At 49.8% G+C, this 11,701-nt stretch overlaps 1 protein-coding gene across 1 annotated transcript in view; it reads left to right on the forward strand.

Annotated features, from left to right (window-relative positions):
- Positions 1-11,701, forward strand: part of ANOS1 (anosmin 1) — a 143,771-nt gene that overhangs the window by 104,884 nt on the left and 27,186 nt on the right. The window contains exons 7-9 of the mRNA XM_011384651.1: positions 2,095-2,300; positions 5,027-5,171; positions 11,438-11,584. Of these exons, the coding sequence (XP_011382953.1) occupies positions 2,095-2,300; positions 5,027-5,171; positions 11,438-11,584 (498 nt within the window). The remainder of the gene's footprint in view (positions 1-2,094; positions 2,301-5,026; positions 5,172-11,437; positions 11,585-11,701) is intronic.

Consider the following 11,701-nt stretch of genomic DNA (forward strand, 5'->3'; position numbering starts at 1 on the left):
GTCACCGCTTTTGAAAGACTCGAGGTCAGGGGTTGGCAATCCAGGGCCCGTGCTCCAAACTCAGCCCGCTGCTTGTCTTTACAGATAAAGTTTTATTGGCACTCGGCCACGCTCATGCGCTTGCTTATCTGACCTTCAGCGACAAGAGTTAGTGATCGCAGCAGAGACGGTCTGTGCTACACAGACTTACACATTCACTGTCCGCCCCTCAATCTCTGCACTAGACTATGAGGGACAGACACGTTCGCATTAAAGGGCTTAACGTGTTTGCTTTCTGTAGGGACAGGGACCCGTCGCTGGGACGATGACGGAAAGCACAGGTGGAATGTGTGGCAGGGCGGGGTGCGTGTCGTTAGAGCCTCAATTCCCTCTGTGTCCCTCATTTCCATTCTGAATCCTGCCTCTGCCACCAATTATGTGAATGACCTTGGACAACTCACTTTATCTCTCTCACCCTTAAGATCCTTACCGGTTAAAACCAGCACCACCATCACCACCAAATAAATACATCGTAGACTCCCTTAGGACTTTGTCATAATGTGGAATCCATAGATATATATATATTTTTTTCACATGCATACTTTCAACTACATTTCAGAAGTCTACAATGAAAACCACATCAATCAAAAGAAAATATTTCTCGTGAGTCAACAAAATTCATGTAACTTTATTTGGTAATGCAGGGAACCTCTCTACAAGGCGGGGCTCTAATTTTCATAGTGATTATCTTTGGGGGGAAAAGAGATTGGGGTTGTCTCATCTAGGTAATGGAAGTTATACCGGGTTATAAGGGGTTGAACTATCTGCCGTGGTTTCAGGCATCCATTGGGGGTCTTGAAATGTATCCTCTGAAGATACAGGAGGCCTATAGTATATGATATAGAATATATGTACCATGTAACACATTATATTATCTATATAATAAGTATATATGCATGCCCCAGCCAGAGTCACTGAATTCTCATATTCCAGTACAAGTCATAGGCGCATACAGAAGGTTCCCAATTTTGATTGACTTACAATCACTTGATCAGCAATATCACATCTTGGGCCCGGATGAGCCACTTACCTACAAAAGCAACCACGAAACGTTCTCATTTAAAAAAATTAACCGACCAACCAAACCTCCAGTCTTTATACATGTCAGCGAAAAGCAAGGGGTTTAGAAAAAATAATTCACGTTTCCATCCTTCCCAAAACACGAACAATCCTGAGAGTAGGAACATAGGTGTTTTTCCTTCATGCTGCTTTATTTATAGCAAACTTCTTCGCATCTCTGCTGCAGAAGGTCTTGTTATTAGAGTTATCGACAGCGTTTTCTTGGGCAGGGGTCCTGGACCACATCCATCTGTAAATCACAGTAAACGGCATCTACATTTGCTCAGTTTATGGCAGAAAATGAAGAAAAGACCCTATAGCTTCACACGTATTGAGTCCTCTTAATACAAATATTTACAGTGGAGATTTGTAACTTAATAATTCCGGAAGCTAATCTTTCCCTCAACGGCTGAGAAGGTTTTGGTTTGTGATACAAACCGGAAGCGGTGAATTTACGAAAGTGGGTGTTGTCTGTCTGTCATCCGATTTGTAATGTGGCTAAAAAAACGGTTTGTTGTCGCCCGTCTCTGTCGCTGCTCTTATGTGATACAAGAATGCAAAGCGCCAGGGCCACTAAGATGCAACGGGTACTTCCAGAAGCTGGACATGTCTTTCCAGAATTTCCAAGGGCAATTTTACTTTGCTTACTCACCTAATGCCAAGCAACCTGAATGGAAGGTTACTGTGCCTTAGAGGAACTTACCAATTTCGGTACGGTGAAAATTTGGTGGGGTCGTGGTGGCGTGCAAACGACCAGAAGGACCCTTCCAGATTACAGACGTGGCCAGATGCCTTCATCTCCTTGTTTGGCAGACCGTATATTAATTTGAGGCTTCTAAGGGGGACGTTACCCACTATTCATTTCCAGCTATTGTACATAGACTGCGCAAGGCTCCGTGCAGTGATCGATCGCGTGGTCGGGACAAAGACGGGGGTTTGGCCTGGCATCTTTGATACTTAAGGCATCACTTTTTCATCTTTCTCCTGGGATTTCAGATCCGTCCGCGCCTCCGGCTCCGGCCAACCTGCGGCTCGCAAACTCCACCATCAACGGCGACGGCAGCGTGACCGTGACTCTCGTTTGGGACACTCCCGAGGAACCGGATATCCCGCTGCATCACTACAAAGTATTCTGGAGCTGGACGGTCAACGGCAAGTCCCTCGTCCCCACGAAAAAGAAGCGGAGAAAGACGGCGGACGGGGTAAGTGACAGCTGGGAGGAAGAGAGAGTGGCATCTTCCCGCGGGGCTGTTGGAGCTGACGGCCACGGGTCTGGGCTAGGAGGAGGTGTGGGTGAAGCACGAGCTTCTATCCCTTGCGTCTGGACCGAGGAAGTTCAGAGAGCAGAGGGCCACGCCCACTGTTTCTGCCTTTGACGTTGTAAGCGAATCAGCTGAACTCGGTCCATCGATGCACTCGTAGCCAGATGGCAGTCAGAACTCCAGAAATGAAAGGCACCAAACTTATCCTCATACCACGTAGCTAGCGACAGAAAATGACATCATTCAAAATGCCCTGCACATTTACGCCTTTTTCTTCCGTTTGGTGGGCAACCCCTTTAACTCGAAGGGCAGGTGTTCATGTCTTTTCTGCTGCAAGGTGATTCCACCTGTGACTCCATCAGCAGAACGGTAAACGGCTCAGAAAATGCGTGTTGGACAGTCCATATTTCTCACTGATCTATTTCTCAATATATCTTTCTCATTGATGTATTGTTTCTCATCAAAACAACGTGGAATGCTCCATTCCCCAGCCGCCAAGAAATAAAATCTTCACTGAACAGTTTGCTGCGGTGAGATTTCCATGCTCAGGAATGTTTTCTATCATATGAAATGTTCAGCGCATAAGGAGTCATAAGGCTTCCTTTCAGTATACATGCTTTTATTATGTTGTTATAAAACATGCATAAACACTTTCCCCCTAATTTATAAAGTTGAATTCCATAAATGAATAAATAAAAAGTGTTTGCAAGTGCTGTAAAAAAACGATAGCAAGACTTTTTTTTGGTGCCATTTAGAATTATGAAACATGTCTCCAAAACTCATCCCTGATATTTAGCTGTGGCATCGTTGGGCTTTTGTTTTTAAGAAACTTGCTTACAGTTCTGGCTTTTATTTGGGAGGACTTCGCAGCGAGCGCTAATTGGCAATGCATGCCGATCGCATCGAAAGAGACCAAAGAGCTAAAAGTGTGATCGCAGGACTATAAAGCGAACTGTCACATGGGACGCGCTGACATATTCCGTGGGCATTAATAACCAACCCAGACCAACGGCTTAGTTGGCGGCTTATTCCTGTGATGTACCAATTACATAAATAAAACGTGAACGGCAGATTTAATCTTAGTTGTCAATAAGCAGAGAGTAGCGTAAACCATGGCTCGCTATCTGATGAGCGACATATATTTTTAGATGCACGAGACGTAAACTGCCGTTTGTGCAAATCACTAAGGGGAAAACTTGACCGATTGGGAATTGAAATGAGAAATTAGAAAAATAGAAAAGAACATGAGAAATGATGGAATTTTCTTCTTGGGGACCCATGGCGTCTCCTTTCCTAAGATGCCATCCAGCTCCCCTCGGTGGGGATGTTCAAGAACTTGCTCTTTCCAATGTGAATTTTATTTTACCTTTTGAAGATCATCGTTTAGGGAGAGCAGTGTGCGTTCCAACAGGAGACGCTGCCTGAATGCCATCGGGACACAGCCGTGCGAGCAGACGTGCTGTGGGGTCAGAGACGGAGGGAGCCCGCTGGGCTCTCAGCCTCCCCCTCCTGCAAACGCAGTCGATCGGCCTTGCAGAGCCGGCCGGATGCAAGACGGTCCTGTTCTGATACTGACGAGCCCCAATCGTAAAACGGCGCCTGTGAAAGTCACGCTCTTTCCCTGAAAAGACCCCCAGTTACAACTCAGAAATGTTACCGGGGGATCGTGGCATTTAAGCAGAGGAGTTACTCACGTGATCCAGTGGTTGACAACTTCCTACGGAACCCTTATTATCACATGGTGCGTGCCCCAAATGGGAATGTCTTTGCTGGACAGGGCATGCTGCTAAGTGCCTGCCATTTACTGTTAATGCTGCCAGCTAGACTGTTTGTAGACAAGTCCCCGTTAGCTTAGGTACTGTTCGATGCGTTATATTTTGACGAATGTTTTGAATTCTAAGACACAAAAGCCTTATTTTTCTTAATTACGAGTTCTTGCGAGGGACGTCACTCTGATACCTGTAAGCCATAAAAACGGCGTTGGATTCAGAGTTAGGACACCTGTGTTTCTACCTTAGTCCCACCATCGAATACCTGATCACTCGGAATGTCATCTTATCTCTCAGGCTCATTAGACTTCCGGTCTGGCTTTAAGCCATGGCGCAAATTACGTTCATCTGACGTTCTTCATTTAGTATGTAGCATCACGCACGGACGATTGGGTGACTAGCTGATAACGGCAGAAAAATGTTCAAAGCGTTCTGTTGCATCGATTTTTTTCCTGACACCTTTCAGTGGAAATTTACTCATAGAACACTTGGAATAAATATCAAGGATACACAGTTAAGGCCCATTCATAATTTTTCTGGGTAGGTGCCAACACGAGCCTCTTGCTTTATTTCAGACGGGTCCTTTTTCTCTCTGTGAAGTGACATCTAGACAAGGGTTCGGGGCAGAAATACTCATTTCCATGCTGATGGAGAGGATCTAATAATTAGACTGGGAACACAATTTAAAAACAAAAAAACAAAAAACGTGTTTTGACTTTTCTACGAAATGGATTTCGATCCATAGTAAAACTGGGTTTTCTGAGCCCAAAGATAAAGAAAACCGTGTGACCTCAGAATATCAGAGACATGGATCAGTAGAAGCCATGGTGACACGCGGCGTTCCACAGTGCACGGAAGGCTCGTGATGGTGTTTGCGTGTGTCTCTCTCATTCACAGGCCCACAACTCTGTGACTCTGGAGAGACTCCAGCCCGACGGTGAGTACAGTGTGGAGCTGCAGGCTGTCGCCTACTGGGGACAGACACGCCTCAAGAGTGCCAAGGTCTCCCTGCGTTTCTCCTGCACGCACGCCGCCAGCGACAGTAAGTGCCTCCCGGTGTTAGCACAGAGTTCCCCACACCATCCGAGCGAGACACGATGCAGGCCGAGCGAGTGTCTCGGTTGGGGTCCTGACTCGGTAACCTTCACGCTGATGAGCACGTTCACCAAACATCCTCCCAACGGTGACGCACGGAACAGTTTTATCTCTAAAACTCGTCTTCTGATTTCTGTCCCCATTTTATGTGCAATGGTTTGGTGTCATAATGCAAACCCAATGGGGTAACTTTCTCTGCCTCATTCTGACCCAATTTGCGACGGACGTCATTTTGGGTCCTTGCACCTCGGCATACCGGTCTCTCAGGAGAGTACGGATCGGTGCATCATGAAAAACCGTCGCGTCCCCTATAAAACGATGACACGCCCGTTTTTATCGCTTGGATGCAGTGGTCACAAGTACAGCTGGAGAGGCTGGCTGCTCCGTCTCCGCTGGGCCAAGTGACGAAATCACGCCACGCAGATTTTCCCAGTTCCTAGTCTTTCTATGGCGAGTGGTTTGCTCGCCATGCACCAAGCAAAGCAAGAGGTCGGTCCTGAAGGACTGTCACCTCCAAGCCCGAAAATCACCTCCCCCTGACGTTTCTGGCTTCGTTCCGAGGCGGGGCGTGGAGAGGAGTCATGTGGACTCGCTCCCGGCCATGTTTTGGGGTTCAGGCCGATGGAAAGTGAGGGCGGGCTGAGGGGCCGGGGCTCAGGGCCGTGGACCCCGAGTCTGCCGGAGCCCACGCTGTCTGCCTGTCATCGCGCCGTGGGCTGCGTCGGAGGGTGAAGAGTGTGCCGAAAGCTTGCTTGGGTGTAGGGGAGGCGAGGCTAGGCCGGCCCCCCGGAGAGAGAGGTGCAGTGACCGCTCATAATTGCCTTTCACTACCCGGGAGAAAAATGGGTCCAAATCATGCTTTCCAAAAAGAACTAGAAACAGAACTTCCTACTTTCTTGAAGAGTCCTCCTTTCGGAGATTAAATGGGCTTGAAAAGTCTACTATTTCTGTGCCTATGATATTTATAGTCTATGATACTGTGCATATCCTCCTGTTTCTGGGTACAGTGTAACTTTTACCTAAAACTCCCATAGAAACGCTTTTATGTGTTCGGTCACTTCCTTGACTTTTGAAAATCCAGTCATCCATTCATTCGTTTATGAAACAGAAATGCGTGCCCGTGATTTACGACATTCCTGTGTCTAGTGATGAATACCATGTCATGCCGTATTATACTGTAAATAGATGCACGCTGTGTGACATGCACAGCGTATAGACTGTGTTACATAGTGTCTCTGTGCCCGTGTTTATACACACATGCGTGTGCACACGTACACGTAGGCAGATCGTGCGCGTACACGTCTGCGAATGCACACACAGGCACGCAGACGTGCACACACACACATGCACACCAGGCCAGCTTTTCTGATGTTTCAACCCCTGCCCTAAAGCCCCTGCTGTTCGGTTCGGGACATAAGCACGTGACCGCGGTGACGCAGTGGTCGGGCTGTCCCCATGCAGAGCTGCAGAGGACCGTGGAAGCAGAAGCGGCTAACGCGGTAGGATGGGAGCCTGGGACAGTGAGGGGCTCTGCGGGCGACCGGGCGTCGGCCGGCGGCCCCACGAAGGCAGCAGCACGCGTGTGCGTGTGCGTGTGCGTGTGCGCACATGTGTGTGCATGCGTGGGGGAAGGATGAAGGAGGGCTGGGGGCAGTTCTCTGCCTCGGGGTCTCGGCGAGTCCCATGTGGCACCCCCGATGTCCCCCCGGTCCGTGAACTGCAGAGTCATCTGTCTCGCTGCCTGAGCAGCACCTCCCCTCAGGAGCCAACGGGACCTGTAGTGTCGCACACCCCAAATCCACCTGTGCACCCCCTTCCCGCCCCGTCCTCGCCCCGGCTCCCCCACCTCGGATGTCTCCCCGATTCTTCCCTCTGTTCCTGCCAGCGACCGAGGCTTCTCCGTCCTTCCTCTCCAGAAATCCAAAGCTTTCGTCTCCAGTTCCAGATTCTACGTGGATCCGTCCATTTCTTCCCCTCGTGCTGGCCGCTGCCACCTCTTTCTCAGGAAATTAAAGTAGCGTCCTAATGAGAGGTTCGGTTTCCACTCTTTCTTAACTGTCCATCCTCTGGACGGCAGACAACATCTTCTCGCGGAAACAGTAACGACACATGGCATTTCCCACTCCCCGGGGCCCCCGACAGGCTCGTCCACCGTCCGTGTTCCCTTTGCGGTTCCCCCGAAGCAGACGTGTCCCCCTTCGCCGTGAGCCTCCTCCTTCCTCCCCAGCTTCCTTCTGAGACACATTTTTAAAGTTCCGCTTCACCCAAGACCGTGTTTCTTTCTGCCGGTGGCGAGGATGTCGCCTATTATGTGACATAATTTCACCTTTCAGTTTCCCTCGCTTTGTCCAATAAACGACATTTCTCCCCCGGTAGACGCTGCGATGGGGTTGCCAACTCCCATAATTTACTATGCGTCCCTCCCCACAACCATGAACGAGGAGGAAGACGCCCGGCCTCAGCCGGCCTTTGTCGAGGTTGCGTCATCTAGAGCCTAGTCCCGGCCTGGCCCCGGGCAGTACTTTTTGGGACGCTGGATTTGCAGACCACACCTGAGGCCTTGGCCCGCTCCCTCCGCCGTCTCCACTGAACCCCGTGAGCTCGAGGTCCTCTGTGATTAGCTTCTTCTCCCATGCGCTCAAGCAGGATCGTAAACCTCTGTCTGTCCCCTTGAGCCACATCGCACGGCGTACGGAAAGCCACACGGTCCCCCGTAAATGTATCTACTACCCATCACCCATGTTCAGCTTCTGTCGCCTGTAAGCTCAGGCAGAGGTGTCTTTTCTGTGGCACGTGGTAGACTTCACCGCGTGTGGTCTAGACACGTCCCTGTGGAAGTTGGAATCAGAGTGTCCTGTGTGCCCACAGCAGCCGTCACGGTCCACCGCTGAGCTCCAGGGGCCTATGCCTGCGCGTGGCCGTGCTCCCTCAATACTGATGAAAGCAAGTTAATCCGTTATTCCCTCTCATCGACAACCTCGACTGGGTCCTCTGCATCTGGACAGCCTGATTCTGAGTGTCTACGTCATGTTCTAATTATCTTTTAAAATTGCAGAAGGTTTTCCCCGACCAGCGAAGAGGTCTGATAGGTAAACCTGTCAAAGGCCACTCTGTTCTAAGGATGAACTGATTCCTCTCACGTGCAGCCAGGAAAGTAATAAGAAGAAAGTAAAAAATAATAATAATAATAATAACAAAAACAAGTAATAGTATGAAGTGCCTGCAGTTACACACACAGCTTGTGTCTCGAGGTGTCCTACAGAGGACCCCAGCTTTGCAGAGGATTATGCAGCATAGAGCTGGTTATTTGTCAGGATTTTATATCCCAGTGTTGATATACAATCTCGTAAACACAGGTATATAACTTTTACAAGAACGGTCTCTATTTCATCGTGAACCAACTGGAGGTAAAGAATAATTACAACTTGATGGTGTAAGGAAGGGAAATTACACTTTATAGGAAGGAAACTAGTAAATGTCACCATATAAATTACGTTTTGAATTACGTCTTTCCAGATCTGCAGGCTCCTAGGTGTTTCCCTGATAGATATTTCTGTGGAAGCAAAGGCTGAGTATGCGTGCAGTTTGATAACATGGTCCCTTCAAGGATGAAAGACATAACCCGCCTTTAATGGAAGTGTAGCTGGCGTTTTTGGAGCCAAGAAGAATATTTTCAGGATTGACAGATTCCAAGTGTTTTATAGTTGCCTCACGCAAGTGGAATATTCTTTGAGGCCTGAGAAATAAAAACAGAACGCAGAGAAAATACCCCGAATCTCTCCATCTGTACAATTAATCAACTGTTTGACATCTGAAAAACCAGCAGAGTAGCTAAATCCTCTGCACTTTTAGAACGATTAAAGAGTAGAAATGAGACCTCGGACCTTCGTGGAATGTGGTCGAAATGATTCTGTTCTGTTCTTTTTGATTCTGAAAATGTGGGGCGCAGGCTTCGAGGCAGCTGCCCAGTTCTAAGACAAATTTGTACGCACGTCTCGTACGGCACGCGCTGCCGACACTACGTGTCAATAAAAAAAAGACATTCTTTTATCTAGGACGACACACAAAAGTTTGCACAGGATGGAAAAGGAAGGAAGATGGAGTCCACGTGCTGATTCGACCTCGTACCGAAACTGCCAGACCGATTCGCTGGCGAAGCCTCAGCCTTCCGAATTGTTGACGGAGTTAGACGCATCAATGGGCGTGTGGAAATCTTAACTCTTTAGTCAGTTGTCACTTTGAGTGTTACCAGGACCGGTCTCGAACCCCACAGGGGTGTCCGGAAAGGGATGAGTTTGGGGCAGGAGCCCTGCGCCCGCCTCCTCCTGTGGGCCCGGCGCTTGCTGTGCTGTCGGCTGTCTTGGCTCCTTACAGGGTGTGACGCAGCACCTGTCATAAAGGAGTAGCCCATGACATCGTGACTTAGCGTAAGAAATCCGTATTGGGTCTTGGTCATGAGTTTGGGCACAGAGCTCCCAAAACCTTCGGGATTTCTTAAGTGATGAGGCTGATCAAGGCGTCTCCTGTTACGTTAATGAGGTGACTTCTGGAAAGCGCCTAACGGTGGGGTCATCGCTAGAGGAGCCAACCTGTGGATAGAGTGTTGGCACTTTCGGGGCGACCCCCCCAGCTCCGGGGAGTGGGGGCGGGGCTGGAGTCTGAGTCCAGCCTCCAGTCGCCGGTGATTTAATCAGTCGAGCCTGGTTAAATGAATGAAGTGCATGTGAAAACGCAGAAGGACACTGTGTGAGGAGCTCTGGGGGTGGTGAACACGTGGAGATCTGGGGAGACCGACGCCCCTGGAGCGGGCAGAGAAGTCTTACCCACCCCGTTTCCCACGCGCCTGGCCTGTGCACCTCGTCCGGCGGACTGTTCCTAGCGAGTATGACGTTTCTCTGAGTTCTGTGAGCCGCACTCGCAAATGAATCCAGCGCACGGAGGGGGTCTGGGAAGCTCCGTGCATAGAGGCCACCGGAATCCCAAGTAGGAACTTGGACTTGTGACCGGTGTCCGAGGTTGGGGCTCATCGTGTGGGCTGAGCCCTTAGCCTGTAGGATCTGCTGGTCTCCACGCGCTGAACCCCGGATAGCCCGCGGGTCTCAGACACCTGCCTGCTGGTGTGGGAACCCCCCACCCCCCAACATACGTATTGGATTTGGGTGAAGAACCCTTAAGTCTAAAGAATGTTTCTCATGTCCAAGCATTGATTGGAACGATGTAAACTAAAATCCTCTAAATACGAATCCAACTATTAAAAGCCTCCTTTCCTCTCCAGTAACATCCCCCGGATGCCGGATGATGATTTCCCAGGTGTGCCGTGTCAGAGGATGGAGACACGTCACGCCGTTTGCTCCTGGGCCATCCCGCCTCGCCCCGAGGCAGACATGTCCCCCTTAACCTCGTGCCTCCTCCTTCCTCCCCGGCTTCCTTCCCAGACACATTTTTAAAGTTCCGATTCACCCAAGACCGTGTTTCTTTCTGCCGGTGGCGAGGATGTTGCCTATTATGTGACATAATTTCACCTTCCAGTTTCCCTCGCTTTGTCCAATAAACGACATTTCTCCCCCGGTAGACGCTGCGATGGGGTTGCCCACTCCCGTAATTTACTATGCGTCCCTTCCCACAACCATGAACGAGGAGGAAAACGCCCAGCCTCGGCCGGCCTTTGTCGAGGTTACATCGTCTAGAACCTCGTCCTGGCCTGGCCCGCAGGCAATACTTTTTGGGACGCCGTCACTGGTCTGCAGATCCGTGGGCCGATGCGACGTGCATCCTTTCCCGTTGACGTCGCAGAGGGGACCCATCTTTCCGTTTAGGGCCGTGTACCAGGTGCTGAGGCACAGCGATGGGATTCGATGAAAAGCGAGCGATCCTGCTCTGCCGACACGATATTTGCATATTAAAAAAAAAACACCTCCATAACGAGAAATACTCTTTACACCTGTTATTTCAGTGAGAGCATCTCTGAGGCTGTTTGAAATTCTGGGGGGCGCGTCTCAGCTCCTTTCGGGTACTGCAACATATTCTGCGGGGTGCGGGGCGGGGGGTGGGTGTTATCACTTGGGCATGAGAGAATCTACAGTTGTATCGCCTTTCGCTTTTAAAAAGTCACTAAATGTGAATGAATAACAGTGAAATTAAAGACGCTGGGATGCGTCTCAGGTCTTCGCCTTATTCTTAACCAGTCAATGAGAACGTTATGCTTCGTCGTAGAAGAACAACTCGGGAAAACTAGAAAAGGCGTTCTGGAAACGCAGGCCCCTCTCCCAAGACGACGGCCCAGCCATCCGCTGGAGATCGGGGTGCCCTTCTATCAAGACGGCCGGCTGCAGGCGAAGGTGTACTGGAAAAGGTCCAAAGGTACGCACGGGATTTGCTGCTTCGTCACTCGCTGTAGGCGGCACGGTGGGGTAAAGGGACTTCGGGAAAAGCCAGTCTCGAGCCGTCGTATTGACGTTAAGGAAAACGGTGGCCGAA

Source organism: Pteropus vampyrus, unplaced genomic scaffold, assembly GCF_000151845.1.
Source record: "Pteropus vampyrus isolate Shadow unplaced genomic scaffold, Pvam_2.0 Scaffold605, whole genome shotgun sequence".
Classification (NCBI taxonomy): domain Eukaryota; kingdom Metazoa; phylum Chordata; class Mammalia; order Chiroptera; family Pteropodidae; genus Pteropus; species Pteropus vampyrus.